Source organism: Somniosus microcephalus, chromosome 17 (assembly GCF_052327205.1).
Source record: "Somniosus microcephalus isolate GS21.2 chromosome 17, FLI_Smic_1.0, whole genome shotgun sequence".
In the NCBI taxonomy this organism is placed as follows: domain Eukaryota; kingdom Metazoa; phylum Chordata; class Chondrichthyes; order Squaliformes; family Somniosidae; genus Somniosus; species Somniosus microcephalus.
The window spans coordinates 37862215-37883235 of record NC_141003.1 but is presented as its reverse complement, the minus strand read 5'-3'; the positions used below and the strand labels follow the sequence as shown (position 1 = coordinate 37883235).

Genomic DNA, 21021 nt, shown 5'->3' with positions numbered 1-21021 from the left:
ATGGAGACTCCCGGGTGCACAGCCCGTGCATCCTGCCGGCTTCCCACCTGGCAGTTCAAATTCCACCTCCAATTCTTTTTTTGCTATGTATAAAGAAAGATAGGATGTTGATATATGCATTTTGTTTTTGCCAAGTTCCACTCCTCCTCTCCCAAAGGCACTGAACAGGCCCAGCATACAATTTGTTGAGAGCCAGAAACCCTTCAAGTACCTCACCCAAGTGACCATTCTTCATGCATGAGAGTAAACATGAGTGTCAGGCTATTCAACCTTGGACTGCATTGCAGTCTGCTCTCACCCACATGATTTCCAATAAGAGTCACTGGATAACAATCAGGAGTGGAAACGCAGGCTGATTTTTCTTCTTCTTAGCCAGGGCACTGAGGCCAATTTTTTGAGCCCCAGTTGCTACCCTGAGATCAATCTGGAATTGAACCCTCAGACCAGACCCTGTATGGCACTGAACTGCAATGGCATTGTATTTACCCCCAGACAACCGCAGCAACCTCTATGTATTCTCACCCAATTTAGTGGTTAAACTTCAGCAAAGAATGTTCTCAATATCTAAACACCAAATGACAAAAACATGATTCATCCATGCAAATTATAGTTTTTAGGAATTTTTTAAAAATGAGAAATTGCAAAGACTTTGATCTCACTCTGCTATCATCTAATTCAGCCAATATTGTGGTACTTACTCCTTGAGATCATCAGCAATTGACAAATGTTCTTTTTCCTTTCTTTCAGCTTTTGTCTTTCTGGAGAGAGTATGCAGGAATGCGTTTTGGGAAGTATAGCGAAAAATACCTAGTTCCTCTGAAAAAGGTTTTCCCATACTCAGGTCTGGATTGGATTGCCAATTCTGAAATAAAAATAGAGAATATGTAGTTAATCATTCTAATCCTAATAGCTCCCATTCACATATATTTTCTTACTGTATATGGTCAAATTCACAAAAGCGATGAGCATCTCACTATGAGACACTAATTTGACATATTTACACTGCTAGATCACAACTTCCAAGTCCCAGTGGCAATAACACTCAAAGTGCCTCATCCAAATTCTCAACAAGGAAAAACAAGGCAATTGCATTTCAGCTTTAAGTCCCTCTATTGTTTCACTGGCTCTAGAGGACATGAGTCCAAAATTAAAAAGGGCTACGAATATGATTTAAAAAAGAGTTTCCTATTATTACTATTACCGTTAGATATATGTGGCGCTCTGGCTGCGGAGATTTGGTTAAGATTTGTTCTTCATCTTGTTGTTTTGGAAGATTAGGAGTTCGTACAGCAACAACTGTAAAGAGAGGGGTCAATGTTAAACTTTGATTAAACATTTGTAAAGATTTTGCTTGAAAAATATTTAACATTTGGTCTGTGAAGTTAGATCAACCAGGCACTGAGTAACATTGGCCCGTATTTTCTGATTGCAGGCCTCCCGCGGGCGGAGGCCTGCGATCTGGAAAAATCTGCGCCCTTACCTGAGGGCTCCCGGGACGCACACACTTCCGATCCTGGGCCTCACCAAACTGCAAGTGCGCAGGGCCCACGGATCCCAGGGGTGCAGGTAGTTCGTAGCGTCCCTGGGATCACGTGGGCCATGGGGAGCCAATCACAGAAGGGAATCTCCCTTCATACATTTGACAGGAAGACCTGTCAAATATATGAATGAAGATCAATGAAAAAACATAGTAAAACTTTAAATACATTTTTTAAAAATCACAGTTTTAAAATGACTTGAATTTAAGTATTTTAAATAAAAATTTAATTTTTTGAAAAAAATAATTAAAGTTTTTTACGGGGCTAAAAATAAACTTACCTTTTTTTAAAGTATTTTTAAATGATAAATCAGTGAAAAACTTCTTTTTTAAACTTTTTTCTACTCTTATCCTGGTAAAAGCAGGCCTTACTCCTGCTTTTACCAGGCGTAAGAATTGTAAGGGTTTTCTGTGGGCGGAGGGTCTCCAAAAAGCGGAACTATCCACCCGCAGAGGCCCTTCTCCAGGGCAGCCGGAGGATCTGTCAAGACGATTCTTGACAGATCAGAAATGCCGGTTTTCAGCGCATGTGCTGTGCATGCCTGAAACCAGCATTTCCGATGTCCCTACGGGTGGGTACACAGCGCGTACACACCCGTAGGGATCGGAATATCCGGGCCATTATTTCTACTTTCAAATCTTGAACAGAGGGATGAGGTTATTCCTATTCTCTGCAGGCTTTATTTGATCTCCATAACTTGGATCTTTCAAATTTGTTTGCTACAACGGGAGTCTCTAGCTCAAATTCAAGTGTCAGGAGCTCCTGCTTAATACCAATCACAGGCCCCTGTTAAATGTTTAGGAACTGATGTCCTTTTTTCTCTCTGGATTCTTACCACTTTATAATCTTCTTCTTAGGCAGTCCCTCGGAACTGAGGATGACTTGCTTCCACATTAAAAATGAGTTCTCAGGTGACTGATGAGTCCAATGCAGGACCTACAGTCTCTGTCACAGGTGGGGCAGATGATGGTTGAAGGGGCGGGTGGGTGGGGTGCTTGGGTTGACGTGCGCTCCTTGCGCTGCCTGCGCTTGGCTTCCGCTTGCTCCCAGCGAAGAGACTCGAGGTGTTCGGCGCCTTTCCGGATGCTTCTCCTCCACTTTGTGCGGTCTTGGGCCAGGGATTCCCAGGTGTCGCTGGGGATGTTACACTTTTTCAAGGAGGCTTTGAAGGTGTCCTTGAAGCGTTTCCTCTGCCCACCTGGGGCTCTCTTGCCGTGCCGGAGCTCCGAGTAGAGCGCTTGTTTTGCGAGTCTCGTATCGGGCATGCGGACAATGTGACCCGTCCATCGGAGCTGATTGAGCGTGGTCAGAGCTTCGATGCTGGGGATGTTGGCCTGAGCAAGAACACTGATGTTGGTGCGCCTATCCTGCCAATGGATTTGCAGGATCTTGCGGAGGCAGCGTTGGTGGTACCTCTCCAGTGCTTTGAGGTGCCTGCTGTACATGGTCCATGTCTCTGAGGCATACAGCAGGGCAGGTATCACTGCTGCCCTGTAGACCATGAGCTTAGTGCCGGGTTTGAGGTCCTGGTCTTCAAACACTCTCTTCCTCAGGCGACCGAAGGCTGCACTGGCACACTGAAGGCGGTGTTGGACTTCGTCGTCGACGTCTGCCCTTGTTGACAGTAGGCTCCCGAGGTATGGAAAATGGTCCATGTTGTCCAAGGCCTTGTCGTGGATTTTGATAATCGGGGGGCGGCACTGTGTGGCGGGGGCAGGTTGGTAGAGGACCTTTGTCTCAGAGACATGGACCATGTACAGCAGGCACCTCAAAGCACTGGAGAGGTACCATCAACGCTGCCTCCGCAAGATCCTGCAAATCCATTGGCAGGATAGGCGCACCAACGTCAGTGTTCTTGCTCAGGCCAACATCCCCAGCATCGAAGCTCTGACCACTTTATAATATGTATGAATTAGCACCACCCACTACCACACCACCCTGAAACCTGCTCTCCTTGTACTAATGAGCTTGATAAACAGTGTTTATGTCATTTTAAAGGTTTTTTTTGTAATGCATTTATTTCTCGCTTCCCCTCTTCTATATTTCCCCCAGCTTTCTGCCATGCCACAGCTGAGATTGTGGGAATGACATCTGTTTCTAAGACACTGCCTGTGTTACACTTGAGACAGCCACTAGGTAACACACACAAACTGCCCAGGGTGACTAACCTTCAAACTTGACTTCAATTTCTATGAAAGTACACCTTCTCCACTTGGCAGCTTCCCTTCATAGCATGCTCAAAATTGAGAACCCACTGTGTGTACAGTCACCATGCTACTAATCCATAGCACAGCTGTTAGAGCAGAAGCATACTACAGCACCATGTGGCTTAAAGCATGACATCTATAAAATGTTTAGATAGAATAATATGAAATACTTACTCTGCATTTGTCTGTGATCGCCAGCTGATTCAAATTGATGGGGTAACACATTATAGACCTGCTCTAGGTCCAGATGCGGCATATTTTCATTGATCTGTAAAGGAATATTGCTCAATTGCATGAGGAAAATAGTTAATTCAGCCAACATTTTTTTCAACAAAAATTTACAGTTCACATTCTAATATTTGACTAACCTCTTGAAGGTCTGTTTCTATTGATTGTGGTTTTGGTTTTGGTACTTTCTTGGGTCTGCTGAGGTTGAAGAGGTGCTTTAACGTAAAGGGGGCTTCAGGAGACATTGATTTCTTGACCATGTGTTGATATTTACCTAAATCTTCCATGTCAGGAGCTTCATCAACATCGTCTGTTGATTTGCGTAAAGCCTTGATTTCTTTAGCAAGGCGACGCTTTATAGCTTGTATATTCAAACTTTTAAAAAATCATCAGAAAAATACAGTTGAAAACAGAACTAAACTCCAATAATTAATTCATTCCTTTTATTATAGTATATACTCATTCTTCTCTCCAGTTAATTGTTGCTTCTCATTCCTCTGATCCTAGCATTCTGTGCCCATATTTCTAGGCCTTATGGCTTGGTATAACAGCTAATACTTGTGGGCAAATGGCACAAACAACTTGCTTGTAATTCCTGAGAGAATACTGAGGGAATTCCTCCACCCCTGGGATTTACTCTGTCTATAGTATTACTTTGCGTAACAATTTGAGTTTATTTAAAAATAATCTAAGGTATTCAGAATGCTGAAAAGCTCTACCAATGGGGATAGTATTGTAGTAGTTACATTACCGGACTAGCAATCCAGGGGTATAAATTCAAATCCCACCATAACAAGTTGTGAAACTGAATTCAATACATATGGTAATATATGGAACTAGCACCAGGAAAAGTGATCAAAGTTGCTGGATTGGTGTAAAAACCCAACTGGTTCATTAATGTCCTTCAGGGAATGGACACTGCCACCCCAACCCGGTCTGACCTACAAGTGACTCCAGTCCCACACTATCGGGTTGACTTTTAACAGCCTCTGCAGTGGCCTTGCAAGCCACTCAGTTGTACAGAATAAACACCATCGGGGGAAGCACCATCACCACAAGAACTGGTTGAACAAGGGAACTAGATGTAATATCTCCAAGTTTGCAGATGACACAAAGCTGGGTGGGCGTGTGTGCTGTGAGAGGATGCCGAGAAACTCTAGTATGATTTGGACAGGTTGGGTGATTGGGCAGAAGCATGGCAGATCCAATATAACGTGGATAAATGTGAGGTTATCCACTTTGGTGTCAAAAACAGGAAGGCAGATTATTATTTGAATGGCAATAGATTGGGAGAAGGGGAAGTGCAACGAGACCTGGGTATCCTTGTGCACCAGTCGCTGAAAGTAAGCATGCAGGTGCAGCAGGCGCTTAAGAAGGCAAATGGTTTGTTGGCCTTCGTAGCGAGAGGGTTTGAGTACAGGAACAAGGATGTCTTGCTGTAGTTGTACAGGGCCTTGGTGAGACCACATCTTGAGTATTGTGTGCAGTTTTGGTCACCTTATCTGAGGAAGGATGTTCTTGCCATGGAGGGAGTGCAGCAAAGATTCATCAGGCTGATACCTGGGATGGCAGGAACGACGTATGAGGAGAGATTGGGTCGATTGGGCTTATACTTGCTGGAGTTTAGAAGAATGAGAGGGGATCTCATTGAAACTTATAAAATTCTGAAAGGACTAGACAGACTAGATGCAGGAAGGATCTTCCCAATGGTTGGGGAGTCCAGAACCAGGGGTCACAGTCTAAGGATAAGGGGTAGGCCATTTAGGACAGAGATGAGGAGGAATTTCTTCACCCAGAGAGTGGTGAACCTGTGGAATTCTCTACCACAGAAGGCCGTAGAGGCCAATTCATTAAATATATTCAAGAAGGAGTTAGATATATTTCTTAAGGCTAAAGGGATCAAGGGATATGGGGAGAAAGCAGGGACAGGGTACTGAATTTGGATGATCAGCCATGATCTCATTGAATGGCGGAGCAGGCTCGAGGGGCTGAATGGCCTACTCTTGCTCCTATCTTCTACGTTTCTATGTTTCCATGTTTGAAGGAGAACAACTAGATTTTGGCAATAAATGCAATCTGGTCACCCATGTCCCAAGAGCAAAGAAACAAAAAACCTTCTTGCTCATCAAGGCAAGTTGCGCACTTTGTGAATTACAGCAGTGTTTCTTTGTTCCCCCACACTTCTTGATCCTTCCCTATTTGTTTGCTCCTTCCCTCTATCATCTGTCAATAGTAAAAGTGTATTTTAAGCTACCACACATCATGGAAAGTTATAACTCAAGCTGTGAGTTCTAGTATCTTCATTGGGTGGTTCCAAAGGCTAGACAGTTGCCACAATTATGAAACAAAAAAATGGAGGGGAGATGAGGAAGGGAAATGCGCAACATTTTTATCTTAGCTGGCCACCTTCAGGAAAGTTAGCTCCTCATTGGTATCACAGTGAAATAACACAAAAACCTTGTGCACATTTACCTTTCAAGTGGTTCCATTACTTGCAAAAAGATAAAGGAATAAATGGGAAGATGCTTTATATTAATAGTAAGCAGCTAACCAACATGATCGGCAAACAAATTCTGAATTAAATTAATTTCTTTAAACACATTCTGGTCACCAACAACCAAGGGAGGCATGCAAGTGCTTGGAGGTAGGTGTTGAGAAGAGCCACAAGGCTGATCCCTAGTGACAACAGACTGAGTTATGAGGAAAGGCTGGAGAAACTTGGGCTTCTCTTCCTGGAAAGGAAGCATCTGAGGAATGATCTTATAGAAGTATGTAAGATAATAAAAGGTAAATCTGGAATAATATTTAAATAAAATTGTGAATGGAGCAGAGGAGGACACAGGTTAAGACTAGTAAATGGTAAATTTAGCACTGATATCAGAAAGAAGCTCTTCACACAATGAATAATCAGTATTTGGAATGGACGTTCAGAAAGGGTCATCGAGCTAATAACCCTGGAATCATTTAAGAAACAATTAGATGCAACAATGAGGGGAATGTAGGGTTTTTGTGGATGGATGAATTAAGATGAGCCATCTGTAGTATGTAACATTGTATTTGTTCAATTATTTGTTTTTGATTTCTAACAAACTGACTGCTATTATTGGCAACCATATACTTGAACTGTAGTATAATAAAAAGTGTTTTGCAATTTCCGCAACTTAGTACAAATCAACTAGTTATGCAAACATTTACTGCATTACATGTTCTCAAATTATTTTCTATAGACTGATTCTATGTATTAAAATTGAACAGCGGGAATGAAACACAGATACGTTAAACCAGTAAAACCATTCTTATTTATGTTGAAAAACTTACAACCTAGCGCAGTCAAGAGCGAGCTGAGCCTTTAGCCTACTAAGGTTAGCCTCATCAGTGAATACAGAGCGCTGTCTCACTACGTCCACCATATGAAGATAGTGAAGGAATAGTTGTTCACACACTGTGATGATATGTGTAGTAATTCGTCGGCTGAGCTCTTTGTTTTCCATGTTTGTCAGAGTAATGTCTTGAGAACAGTGCTCAAATTCGTCCCAGAGCAGCTTTACATCTGCTATAATCATTCCTCCCTAAGAATAACAATGCCAGCTCAAAATTAGTCCATGCAGAAACACAGTATCTTTCCAAGAATAATATTGTATAATCAGTTCAAACGAGGTACTTGTTTTTGTGTTATATTAAAATGCAAACCATATTGATTTAGCGGATAAATGCAACTTCTGGTGTGAGATGCTGACAGACAAACCAAGGAGGTCCAACATTTGATCCTTGGTCAGTGATGTATATGCAAATCTCAGCCATGCACAATAGTGGGGGCTATGCAATTGGTTTCAGAGTCACTGCAGTGGGAGATTGGCACAGGGGACAGCTAGGGTTTCCTCTTCTAATCACTATCCAGCAATCTCACTAGAAATGAATGTTGGACAATGAAAAATGAGGCTCATAGTCCAATAGCCTACCAGCACTCTCAATCTCGGTTCACAAATGCCAGTTAGGTAGCTATTGATGGGCTATCAGTGCCCATCAACTGAGCTACCACTTTTGGTCAGAGGAGGAAAGGAGCTGAAGTAAGGAGGTTAAAGAAAATCAGCTGATAAAGACATCTAATTTAGAATATGAAACATTAAAAATGTATGAATAAAATGCAAAATACTGCAAATGCTGGCAATCTGAAACAAAAGCATAAAAGCTGGAAACACACAGCCGATCAATCAGCACCTGTAGGGAGATCAGACAGTAAACATTTCAGGCTGACAACCATTATCAGGGTTATGATGAAAGGTATCAGCCCAAAACATCAACTGGTGTTGACTGTCTGCTCCCTCCACATATTAAATAAAGTATCTCTTTCAAATGATCTACCTACCAGTGCCTGTTGGGTTGCTATAGACACAGATGTAACCTCTGATTTTGCAGCAATCCTTCTTTGAATCAATTGACAGAGATCAGCGAGGGAGGCCGGGGCCAACTTCACACTTCGATCAATAGGAGTTACTGGGCGCTCTAGCCGAAGCACTTCAAGGACACAATCAAAAATGCATACAATCAATATACCAAATCACATTACCTATATTCTACAGAGACACTATTTTTTAAGATACCTAATGCTGCATTTGCATTACAAGTACTAGTTTGATAATGGTACCTGTTTTGAGAGTGGTATTAGGCAATAACATGTTTTACACTGCCTTGTTTGCACTGTTCTCTGCTCAAGCAAAGCGGAGGTCTGGGCACAGCTTGTGTTTTGAAAAAAAAATGTCTTTGAACACTTTTGTTTACTAGTTATAAAAATATTGGACATGGGAAGAAATGCTGTTTGATAGACAGTCAAGAATCATCCGATCGGGTAATGACGAGTCTTACCATGTGAGAATGCAAATGGAATTTTTGATGTCCTGTTTCTCTCCTTACTGGCATTAAAACTTTAAAGGAGTAGCTGATTCACACTGCTTGCAGGTGGTGGTCTCGCACCATTTCTGATAAATCAGTTGCCTTGAACAAACAATTTATGCAAAATTAATTTCAAATTGATGCAAAATCTTCAGGATACTTGGCCTGTAACTTTTATGATTCTTATTCATGTTATATTTAAATACCTCTTTTAGGGTTGCCAACTCTGGTTGGGCATATTCCTGGAGGCTACATCACTTGACCGCCTGCCACCAATGCCCCGCCCCCATACTCTTGCCATTGGTCGCCCGACATGTCCATCCTCATGGTGCACTGCCTTCCTATGCCAATCGGAAAGTGAATAGACTCTTCATTACCTGATTGGATGGTTCTTGACTGTCAATCAAACAGCATTTTTTCCCATGTCCAATATTTTTATAACTAGTAAACAAAAGTGTTCAAAGACATTTTTTTTCAAAACACAATTTTTTAACGTCCCCTACAATTTTTCTCATGGGTTGCTCGTAGTTGGGTCCTGGAGATTAGTTTTTAATTCCTGGAAAATCCAGGGCAATCCCGGAGGGTTAGCAACCCTACCCTCTTTGCTTCTTGCATCTACACAACTTGCATTGCAGTTCGGTAGTTACGTGAAGCTTGTTTTGTTCTTGAGTAAATATGGTATCAATTTCCTAAGCATTTCGATCTATTATCAGTATCCATATGGTTGCTGCATTTCAATGTCAAGCACCATTAGGCCTCGAGCCCCAATAGTGGTAGGAATTTACTGTACAAATTTGTTAATAGGAGTTTAAGTACCATAATCTAGCTACCTTCATTTTTCATAATCCCACATTCTAGTTGCTAAATTAACAATGGCCCTGTTGACAAAGACTGTAATCTGAAAACTAACACTTTTGGTCCTAATATTTGGTTGGTTAATGAAATGTTCTCAAAAGTATCCTAGATAATTAAGAGTAAAAAAAATATAGATATGGATTGATTAAAAACATCTTTAAACAACTGCAGAACAGCTTCCATTTCTAGTGGGCTTTTTTAGAATTACACTTTCAGTGATCTGATCCAGTTCAAAACATGACCCAGAATTTTCTGGGGTCCGTGCGGGCACAATTGAAGGCGGGTCGGGACGGAAATTTTAAAAACCTTGGAGGGGGTCGGGAACCCACCGTCATCCCCATGCGCCTTTCCCTCGGGTGTGTTTGCCGGCGCAGCAGCAACCCAAGCGGCAGAGGTGGCCGAGCTAATTGAGATCAATATGAGGTACTTGTCAGACCCTTAAGCGTCTTTTTAACCCTGCCTTTCAAAGTTCCCTGGATGACCACGGGAATCACGCAGCGCGGGAACCAGGTCTGTGAACCTGAGGTGGAAGTTGAGTGACCACTGATTGACCTCATTAGTGCACAGCATGAAAAGTACAATAAAAACTCCCACCTGACAGCTGATCACTTTCCTAAGGCAGATGCTGTTGCTGAGTGCACTGCCAGCACAGATTTAGCTTGCTAGAATTTGCAATTGTTTCCAGCAAAGTCAGCATCCACTGTCACCTCATTGATAGAACCTATCACACCATTGACAGATTGCTTGTCATCTCTGCTTGACCTGCCATCTATTACATCAGATTGGATGCCGTTTATACTGTCTCACCATAGTCCTCAGAAATGGATCACGATGAGCCCCAACACTAGCAGCAACAGGCACACCAGCAGCACCAACAACACCACCAACCTTCTCAACCACCCTGATGCTGCACAAAACAGAGGGCATCAGCGCAGGGCTGCACTGCGCTGGAGGCAATACCCCCAACACAGGTTATACAGGCAGAGGCTGAGCTTCCTCAACATGACTGAGCAGCAGTGCCAAAGGAGGCTCAGGCTGCACCCTGCACAACATAGCGAAGCAGCGAGGCTTAGCGCTGCATGAGGAGTAAGGCTCTGAGTGCACAGCCTCTTCAGAGGAAGAGGAGGAGGAGGAGCATCAGCTGGAAGACGAGGAGGAAGAGGAACCTGCGGTCCAGATCCCACCAGCATCAGAGCACATTGCTGCCCAGGAGGCCAGAGATGGCCTCATCATGGCCAAATTTACTTAACTTTATGCATTACACCCATATGACTGCCACATACTACGTCAGGTTCACACCACCCCACAGCAACACCATGCTTTAGCATCCCTACAATGACCAAGCTATTCCTTTTACACTGACCACCATTGCTGGAGGTAACGTTATGCCTCACCATTCACTCCAACTCACTAAGCCACTTCCAAAGTTGCACACAAATTTGTAGATTGAAAGTGGTGAAAATAAATAGTTCTATGCCTGACATCACAGTATTGGAAACTTTACAGAAATATTTATTAAAACACCCAAGTGGCTACCCTTGTGTAACTACTTGTGTTTCATCTTTCTCTTACGTGTGCTTCTACGAGGTGCTACTCCTGTAGCTTCAGCAGAGGTAGAGGCAGCCTGCTCACTTCCCTGCTGTGACTGCATAGACACTTTTGGCGGACGTCCTCTAGGTTTTGGAGCCTGTGTTTGCTCCACCAACGTCTGCTCCTCCTGCGACTGTGCAGGGGCAGACTCAGCCATTGTGATCACGGGAGCCATCTGGAGCTCTGACTCGGGGGGGGGGGGGTGGGCAATGGTGGAGAAGTGCGAGCGCTTTGAGAGGAGCCCCCACTTCCATGTCCCTGTCCCCTCTCACCATCATCCTTCTCGTGGGCCACCCACACTTCCCTGCTCCACAGCAGTGGGGCCATGAGGACCCACGTTCACGTTGACATCCCTCCTAGAAAGGAGGTCTATGAGCCTCTGCCATCTATTCTCCATAGAGACCATGTGCTCTTGTGAGTGGCGCTTTAGCTGCTCCATCCAGGTGGCCATCCTTTCCATGGAAGAACCTACAGTCGCCATCGCCTGCAACACGGTGGTGCTCATGTTGGAGATGGACTCCTCCATTCTCTGCACATTTGCAGACATCATGGTCGCAAAACCTGTCAAAATCTTGCTGCACCTCCAGGATCGCCCCCCGAGGTGCGCGTATCTGCACTGGTGCTGGGTGCACTTATGTCTGGTGATGCTGCCCCCTCAGGCTGAAGGCTTCTCTGAGGAGTCGTCTTGCTCTTCCTCCTGGACAGTGGGGGGGTCTCTTGATGGACCTGTGAGAGAGTAAAGAGATGATTTTAAAATGTCATGTATCTCCAGCTGCTCTGCGACACTTCCAAGGCAACCTCCTCTGCTGCTGTTAAGGTGGCAAATGATGAAGGGCCACCTCCGGTCCTCTCCCTCTCCCTCTTATTGTGGGCTCTCTTTTCCTGCAAGGAGGGAAAGAGAAGGTTGAGTGAAGACAGACCTCTGCCTCTGTGCAGCCATGTGTTCGAGACTTAGCAAGACCCAAAGGATAAAGGACGCGACTGTTGCCAATGAATCGGAAGCAGTGTGCACATGCGCGTTGCTGGTTCGTCACGGGAACAGGTTCGTTTAAAAAGCCAGGAAGGGAGCAAGCTGGTGAAAAAGCCGGGAAGTCGGGAAGGGAGCAAGCTGGTGAAAAAGCCAGAAAGTCGGGAAGGGAGCAAGCTGGTGAAAAAGCCGGGAAGTCGGGAAGGGAGCGAGCTGGTGAAAATGCTGGAAAGCGGGGTAGTGAGTGAGCTGGTGGAAAAGCCGGAAAGCGGGGAAGGGAGCGAGCTCGTTAGCATAATCGTTTTTTAAAAAGCAGAAACATTATGCTTCTGGTTGCTGGAGTGCGCAGTATGCTTCTGCGCAGCTTCCAGTTCGTTGGCAGCAGTCACTCCAAATGGTAAAATATACTGCCTGCACACTCCTAGATGAACCTTCAAATGCAATGTGGCCAAGGCTCCTTTAAATATCCCAGCTGGAAATGAGTCATCGATGATGTCATCAGACCCGCACCATGTAATAGGGCCGGGTATCGCGCATGGCTGCCTTCATAGGCCTCATTAGAGAAAGTCATTCTGAGGAGCGACACGAAATGAGTAACGGGGTCCCGACCTGCCTCACTGACCTCCCGCACCCGACCTGCCTCACTGACCTCCCGCACCCGACCTGCCTCACTGACCTCCCGCACCCGACCTGCCTCACTGAACTCCCGCACCCGACCTGCCTCACTGAACTCCCGCACCCGACCTGCCTCACTGACCTCCCGCACCCGACCTGCCTCACTGACCTCCCGCACCCGACCTGCCTCACTGACCTCCCGCAACCGACCTGCCTCACTGACCTCCCGCATCCGACCTGCCTCACTGACCTCCCGCACCCGACCTGCCTCACTGACCTCCCGCACCCGACCTGCCTCACTGACCTCCCGCAACCGACCTGCCTCACTGACCTCCCGCATCCGACCTGCCTCACTGACCTCCCGCACCCGACCTGCCTCACTGACCTCCCGCGCCCGACCTGCCTCACTGACCTCCCGCGCCCGACCTGCCTCACTGACCTCCCGCACCCGACCTGCCTCACTGACCTCCCGCACCCGACCTGCCTCACTGACCTCCCGCACCCGACCTGCCTCACTGACTCCCGCACCCGACCTGCCCAGGTAAAGAAAATTCTGGCCCAACTGTCCGACTTATTACACCATTCAGAAAATTACATACAAGGTTTTATAAGTTTCTAGATGATCTATTATTGAGTCTTAGAATGCAGCTTTGAGCTACAGTTTTACTACAATAAATAGACACCAGAGCCTTGTGGCTTTAATGGCCCAGAAATTCGGGTCGGGGGCTTCCCGCGGGTGCAAGCCCCTGACCTGCACTTAGCTTGCGCGCCGGCAGTTGAGCTCTGGGCTCCCGTGGAATTCCGCTCCGGGGCCTGCTCCAACTCCCGGCGCGCTGTGCTTGCATGTCCCAGGGGCGTAGTTAGTGCGACGCGTCCCCTGGGATCACGTGAGCCATGGGCAGCCAATCAGAGGAGGGAAAAGCCCATTCATAAGATTGACAGGAAGACCTGTCTAAAATTATGAATATACGGGCCCCAAAATAACAGTAAACCTTCAAATAATTTTTTTTAAAACATCACACTTTTTAAATAAACTATAAATTACATTAAATAACTATTTTAAACAATAATTTAAATTTTTGAAAAAAATAATTTTATAAAAAAACGGGGTAAAAATAAGAACATAAGAACTAGGAGCAGGAGTAGGCCATACGGCCCCTCAGGCCTGCTCCGCCATTCAATAGGATCATGGCTGATCTGAATCTAGACTCACGTCCACTTCCCTGCCCTCTCCCCGTAACCCCTAATTCCCTTATCTGCTAGGAAAATGTCTATCTCCATTTTAAATTTATTTAATGTTGCAGCTTCCACAGCTCTCTGGGGTAGCAAATTCCATAGATTTACTACCCTCTGAGTGAAGAAGTTTCTCCTCATCGCAGTTTTGAAAGACAGCTCCTTATTCTAAGATTATGCCCCCTAGTTCTAGTCTCACCCATCAGTGGAAACATCCTCACCGCATCCACCCGATCAAGCCCCCTCACAATCTTATATGTTTCGATGAGATCGCCTCTCATTCTTCTGAACTCCAATGAGTAGAGTCCCAACCTACTCAACCTTTCCTCATACGTCAACCCCCTCATCTCTGGAATCAACCGAGTGAACCTTCTCTGAACCGCCTCGAGAGCAAGTATATCTTTTCTTAAATATGGAAACCAAAACTGCACGCAGTATTCCAGGTGTGGCCTCACCAATACCCTGTATAACTGCAGCAAGACTTCCCTGTTTTTATACTCCATCCCCCTTGCAATAAAAGCCAAGATTCCATTGGCCTTCCTGATCACCTGCTGCACCTGCATACTAACCTTTTGTGTTTCATGCACCAGATCCCCCAGATCCCTTTGTTTTCTGTAGCACTTTGCAGTTTCTCTCCATTTAGATAATAACTTGCTGTTTGATTTTTTCTGCCAAAGTGCATAACCTCACACTTTCCAACATTATATTGCATCTGCCAAATCTCTGCCCACTCACTTAGCCTGTCTATGTACTTTTGCAGGTTTTTTATGTCCTCCTCACTCATTGCTTTCCCTCCCATCTTTGTATCGTCGGCAAACTTGGATATGTTGCACTCGGTCCCTTCCTCCAAATCGTTAATATAGATTGTAAAGAGTTGGGGTCCCAGCACTGACCCCTGCGGAACACCACTAGTTACTGATTGCCAGCCCGAGAACGAACCATTTATCCCAACTCTTTGTTTTCTGTTAGATAGCCAATCTTCCACCCATGCCAGTATGGCAGCACGGTGGCATAGAGGTTAACACTGTTGCCTCACAGTGCCAGGGACCCGGGTTCAAATCCGGCCTCGGGTGACTGTCTGTGTGGAGTTTGCACATTCTCCCCATGTTTGCGTCGGTTTCCTCCCACAGTCCAAAGATGTGTGGGTTAGGTTGATTGGCCATGATAAAAAAAAAAAAATTTTTAATTGACCCTTAGTGTTAGGGAGGATTAAATACGTGGGGTTATGGGGATAGGGCTTGGGTGGGATGGCTGTCGGTGTAGGGACCGGGTGCTAGGGTTTGGATGATCAGCCATGATCTCGTTGAATGGCGGAGCAGGCCCGAATGGCCTACTCCTGCTCCTATCTTCTATATTACCCCCAATCCCGTGATTTTTTATCTTGATCAGTAATCTTTTGTGTGGAACCTTGTCAAATGCCTTTTGGAAGTCCAAATACACTACATCCACTGGTTCCCCTTTATCCACCCTATATGTTACATCCTCAAAGAATTCGAGCAAATTTGTCAAACATGACTTCCCCTTCGTAAAACCATGCTGACTCTGTCCTATTAAATTATGTTTATCCAAATGCTCTGTTACTGTTTCCTTAATAATGGACTCCAACATTTTGCCAACCACAGATGTTAGGCTAACTGGTCTATAGTTTCCAGCTTTTTGTCTACTTCCCTTCTTAAATAAGGGTGTTATATTAGCAGTTTTCCAATCTGCCGGGACCTTTCCTGAGTCCAGGGAGTTCTGGAAAATGATCACCAATGCATCCACAATCCCTACCGCCACTTCTCTCAAGACCCTAGGATGTAGGCCATCAGGTCCGGGGGATTTATCCGCCTTAAGTCCCATTATTTTACTGAGTACCATCTCCTTAGTGATTTTAATCATGTTTAGCTCCTCCCCCGCCATTGCCCCCTGTTTGTCCAGTGTTGGGATATTTTTAGTGCCCTCTACTGTAAAGACTGATACAAAATATTTGTTCAGTGTCTTTGCCATCTCCATGTTCCCCATCACTAGTTTCCCGGTCCCATCCTCTAAGGGACCAACGTTCACTTTAGCCACCCTTTTTCTTTTTATATAGCTGTAGAAACTCTTGCTATCTGTTTTTATATTTTTTGCTAGTTTACTTTCATAATCTATCTTCCCTTTCTTAATTAATCTTTTAGTTATTGTTTGCTGGCTTTTAAATGCTTCCCAATCTTCTATCCTCCCACTAGATTTGGCTAATTTATATGCCCTTGTTTTCAGTCGAATACTATCCTTTATTACTTTACTAAGCCATGGATGGCTGTCTTTTCTTTTACTCCCCTTTTTCCTCAGTGGAATATATTTATCTTGAAAGATGTGAAATATCTCCTTGAATGTAGGCCACTGCTCTTGTACTGTCTTACACTTTAATCTGTTTTCCCAGTCCGCTTTAGTCAATTCTACTCTCATACCTTCATAGTCTCCTTTATTTAAGCTTAGTACGCTGGTTTGAGATCCAACTCTCTCACCCTCAAACTGAATTTGGAATTCAACCATATTATGGTCACTCATTCCAAGGGGATCCTTTACTAGGACATTTTTTATTAATCCTGTCTCATTACACAGGACCAGATCTAAGATTGCCTGCCCCCTGGTTGGTTCAGTTACATACTGCTCAAGGAACCCGTCCCTAATACACTCTATGAACTCTTCCTCAATGCTGCCATGCCCAATTTGATTAATCCAGTCAATATGAAAGTTAAAATCCCCCATGATTATAGCTGTTCCCTTATTACAAGCCCCAACTATTTCCTGATTTATACTCCAACCAACAGAGTTGCAACTGTTAGGAGGCCTATAGAGTACGCCCACTAGTGACTTTTTCCCCTTATTATTCCTTATCTCCACCCAAACTGTTTCACTATCCTGATCCTTTGACCCAATATCATTTCTGACTATTGCAGTGATTCCATCCTTGATTAACATAGCAACCCCACCTCCCTTTCCTTCCTGTCTGTCCTTCCTAATTGTCAAATACCCTTGTATGTTTAGTTCCCAGTCATGATTATCTTGCAGCCATGTTTCCATAATGGCCACCAGATCATACCCATGTGTAGTTATTTGCACCGTCAACTCGTCAATTTTGTTACGAATGCTGCGTGCATTCAGATAAAGAACTTTCAAATATGTTTTCTGACAATTTATTCCTGCTTTTACCCCTTTTACTACTTTACCTTTATCATTATACATTCTGTCCCTTCCTGACATGCTCTGGTTTTAAATTCCCCCACTGCTACCTTGCTCTATTGCCTTCTCCGCTGTCATTTTTATTTTTCGCTCTCTTAAAACCTCCCCCCCCACTAATTAGTTTAAAGCCCTCTCTACAGCCCTAGTTATTCGATTCACCAGGATTCTATTCCCAGCATTGGCCAAGTGAAGTCCGTCCCAACGGAACAGCTCTCTCCTGTCCCAGTACTGATGCCAGTGTCCCAGGAAGCAAAACCCATTTCTCCCACACCAGTCTTTGAGCCACGCATTTAACTCTCTAATTTTATTTACCCTAGCCAAATTTGCACGTGGCTCAGGTAGTAATCCAGAGATTATTACCCTTGTGGTTCTGCTTTTTAATTTGGCCCCTAGCTGCTCAAACTCCCTCAGCAGAACCTCCTTCCTTGTCCTATCTATGTCGTTGGTATCTTGCTTTAAAGTATTTAAAAATAATAAACCTGTGGAAAAAATGTTTTAATTTTAATTAATTGACCACTTACCTTTTAAAATGCAGGCCTTACGCCTGGTTTTTACATTTCTAAAATCTAAAGTCTTACCCTCACGGAAAAACCTGTAAAAAAAATGTAAGTTAAAAGCGCACGCGCAGACTCCCGCGCGCACGCGTTCGACCTCTGAACCCCTTCGTTCAGAGGAACGGAAGTGCTGGTTTCCCGCGCATGCGCAGTGAATGCAAGAAACCGGCACTTCAATCAGGTCCACGCGTGAGTACCCTGTGCGTACTCACACGTTGGGACCCGAATTTCTGGACCATTGTGTTTTGGGGCCATACTGGGATTGGTTTCTCAGGTTATTATATACTTTTATGTAATTATACAAACTGGTGATTAATCGCAGCTCTTTCTGCCCAAAGACACTATAACTGGCAACTTTGAAATTGACATTAATGCAAATGGATAATGGTTATCGCTTTTTGGCTGATATAAGCAACTGCTTGTTTTAAACATAGACGTTTTAAGTGGTGGGAACTGTAGTGTCGTGAGATCTTTGATGTCCACATGAGAGGGCAGACGGGGTCTCGGTTTAAAGTCTCATTCGAAAGATGGCACCTCCTGTAACGATCAGTAACATGTCATTCTAGAATGGTACACTAGGTGGAGCTGTATGTATATACGAGTGGGCTACCCACGATGCACTAGGCTACCCACAAGGCAGTAGTCAAGATGGATGCTGTACAAGTCCACATGGCTGAATAAAGTGACTAGCTCAAGCTAGCTGTTCATAATAAGAATGTCTATTTATTTATGAACATATAACATGGTACCAGGATTGGTAAAATCTGCTGAATATTGTGAAATGCGACATGGAGAATTTGAAGCCACCGGAGGGTTTGAAACTCACGGGGAATGTCGACTGCAATTGGCGGATTTTCAAACATAAGAACATAAGAACATAAGAAATAGGAGCAGGAGTAGGCCAATTGGCCCCTCGAGCCTGCTCCGCCATTCAATAAGATCATGGCTGATCTGATCCTAACCGCCAATCCACTATGACAGGACTATCTCCTGAATCTAACAGAATTAGACACACAAAATAGGAGCAGGATCAGGCTACACGGCCCCTGGGCCCACTCCGCTACCCACAGGGCCATGACCGATCCGAACCTAGACTCATGTCCAAATTCCTGCCCGCTCCCCGTAACCCTTAATTCCTTTTTCTTCCAGGAAACTGTCTATTTCTGTTTTAAATTTATGTAATGATGTAGTTTCGACAGCTTTTTGGGGCAGCATATTCCATGGACCTACCACCCTCTGAGTGAAGTAGTTCCTCCTCATCTCAGTTTTGAAAGAGCAGCCCCTTATTCTAAGACTATGCCCCCTAGTTCTAGTTTCACCCATCATCTGGAACATCCTCCCTGCATCCACCCGATCCAACCCCTTCACAATCTTATATGTTTCAATAAGATCGCCTCTCATTCTTCTGAACTCCAATGAGTAGAGTCCCAATCTACTCAACCTCTCCTCATATGTCCATCCCTTCATCCCCGGGATTAACCGAGTGAACCTTCTTTGTACTGACTCGAGAGCAAGTATGTCTTTTCTTAAGTATGGACACCAAAACTGTATGCAGTATTCCAGGTGCAGTCTCACCAATACCTTGTACAACTGAAGCAATACCTCCCTATTTTTATATTCTATCCCCCTAGCAATGAAAGCCAACATTCCATTGGCCTTCTTAATCACTTGCTGCACCTGCATACTAACCTTTTGAGTTTCGTGCACCAGGACCCCCAGATCCCTTTGTGCTTCAGTACTTTCCAGTTTCTTGCCATTAAGATAATAACTTGCTCTACGATTTTTCCTGCCAAAGTGCATAACCTCACACTTTCCAGTATTGTATTCCATCTGCCAAATCTCTGCCCACTTATTCAGCCTGTCTATGTCCCCTTGCAGGTTTTTTATGTCCTCCTCACTCACTACTTTCCCTCCCATCTTAGTATCATCTGCAAACTTTGATATGTTACACTCGGTCCCCTCCTCCAAATCGTTAATATAGATTGTAAAGAGTTGGGGACCCAGCACTGACCCCTGCGGAACACCACTGGTTACTGATTGCCAGTCTGAGAATGAACCATTTATCCCAACTCTCTGCCTTATGTTAGATAGCCAATCCTCTATCCATGCCAGAATATTACCCCCAATCCTGTGATTTTTTATCTTAAGCAATAATCTTTTGTGTGGCCCCTTGTCAAATGCCTTTTCGAAGTCTAAATACACTACGTCCACTGGTTCACCTTTATCCACCCTATATGTTACTTCCTCAAAGAACTCCAGCAAATTTGTCAAACATGACTTCCCCTTCATAAAACCATGCTGACTTTGTCTTATTAAATTATGATTATCCAAATGTCCTGTTACTGTCTCCTTAATAGTGGACTCCAAAATTTTACCTACCACAGATGTTAGGCTAACCGGTCTATAGTTTCCAGCCTTCTGTCTACTGCCCTTTTTAAATAAGGGTGTTACATTAGCAGTTTTCCAGTCTGCCGGGACCTTTGCTGAGTCCAGGGAGTTTTGGAAGATTATTACCAATGCATCCACAATCCCTACCGTCACTTCCCTCAAGACCCTAGGATGTAAGCCATCAGGTCCAGGCGATTTATCCGCCTTGAGTCCCATTATTTTACTGAGTACCACTTCCTTAGTGATTTTGATCGTGTTTATCTCCTCCCCCCCTATAGCCCCCTGCTTGTCCAGTGTTGGGATATTCTTGGTGTCCTCTACTGTAAAGACTGATACAAAATATTCATTCAGTGTTTTTGCCATCTCCATATTTCCCACCATTAATTTCCCGGTCTCACCCTCTAAGGGACCAACATTTACTTTAGCCACCCTTTTTCTTTTTATATAACTATAAAAACTCTTACTATCTGTTTTTATATTTTTTGCTAATTTACTTTCATAATCTATCTTCCCTTTCTTAATCAATCTTTTTGTTATTTTTTGCTGTCTTTTAAAGTTTTCCCAATCCTCTATCCTCCCACTAGATTTGGCTACCTTATATGCCCTTGTTTTTAGTCGATTACTATCCTTAATTTCTTTACTTAGCCATGGATGGCTGTCTTTTCTTTTACACCCTTTTTTTCTCAGTGGAATATACTTTTTTTGGAAGTTGTAAAATAACTCCTTAAATGTACACCACTGATCATGTA

At 44.2% G+C, this 21021-nt stretch overlaps 1 protein-coding gene across 2 annotated transcripts in view; it reads right to left on the bottom strand.

Moving 5' to 3' along the window:
- Positions 1-21021, bottom strand: part of ccdc87 (coiled-coil domain containing 87) — a 147471-nt gene that overhangs the window by 107762 nt on the left and 18688 nt on the right. For both annotated transcript variants that reach the window (XM_086010194.1, XM_086010195.1), the window contains exons 3-8: positions 8340-8488; positions 7292-7542; positions 4114-4348; positions 3920-4013; positions 1202-1296; positions 699-862 (exon numbers count right to left, since the gene is read on the bottom strand). In XM_086010194.1, coding sequence (XP_085866320.1) covers positions 699-862; positions 1202-1296; positions 3920-4013; positions 4114-4348; positions 7292-7542; positions 8340-8488 — 988 coding nt within the window. The remainder of the gene's footprint in view (positions 1-698; positions 863-1201; positions 1297-3919; positions 4014-4113; positions 4349-7291; positions 7543-8339; positions 8489-21021) is intronic.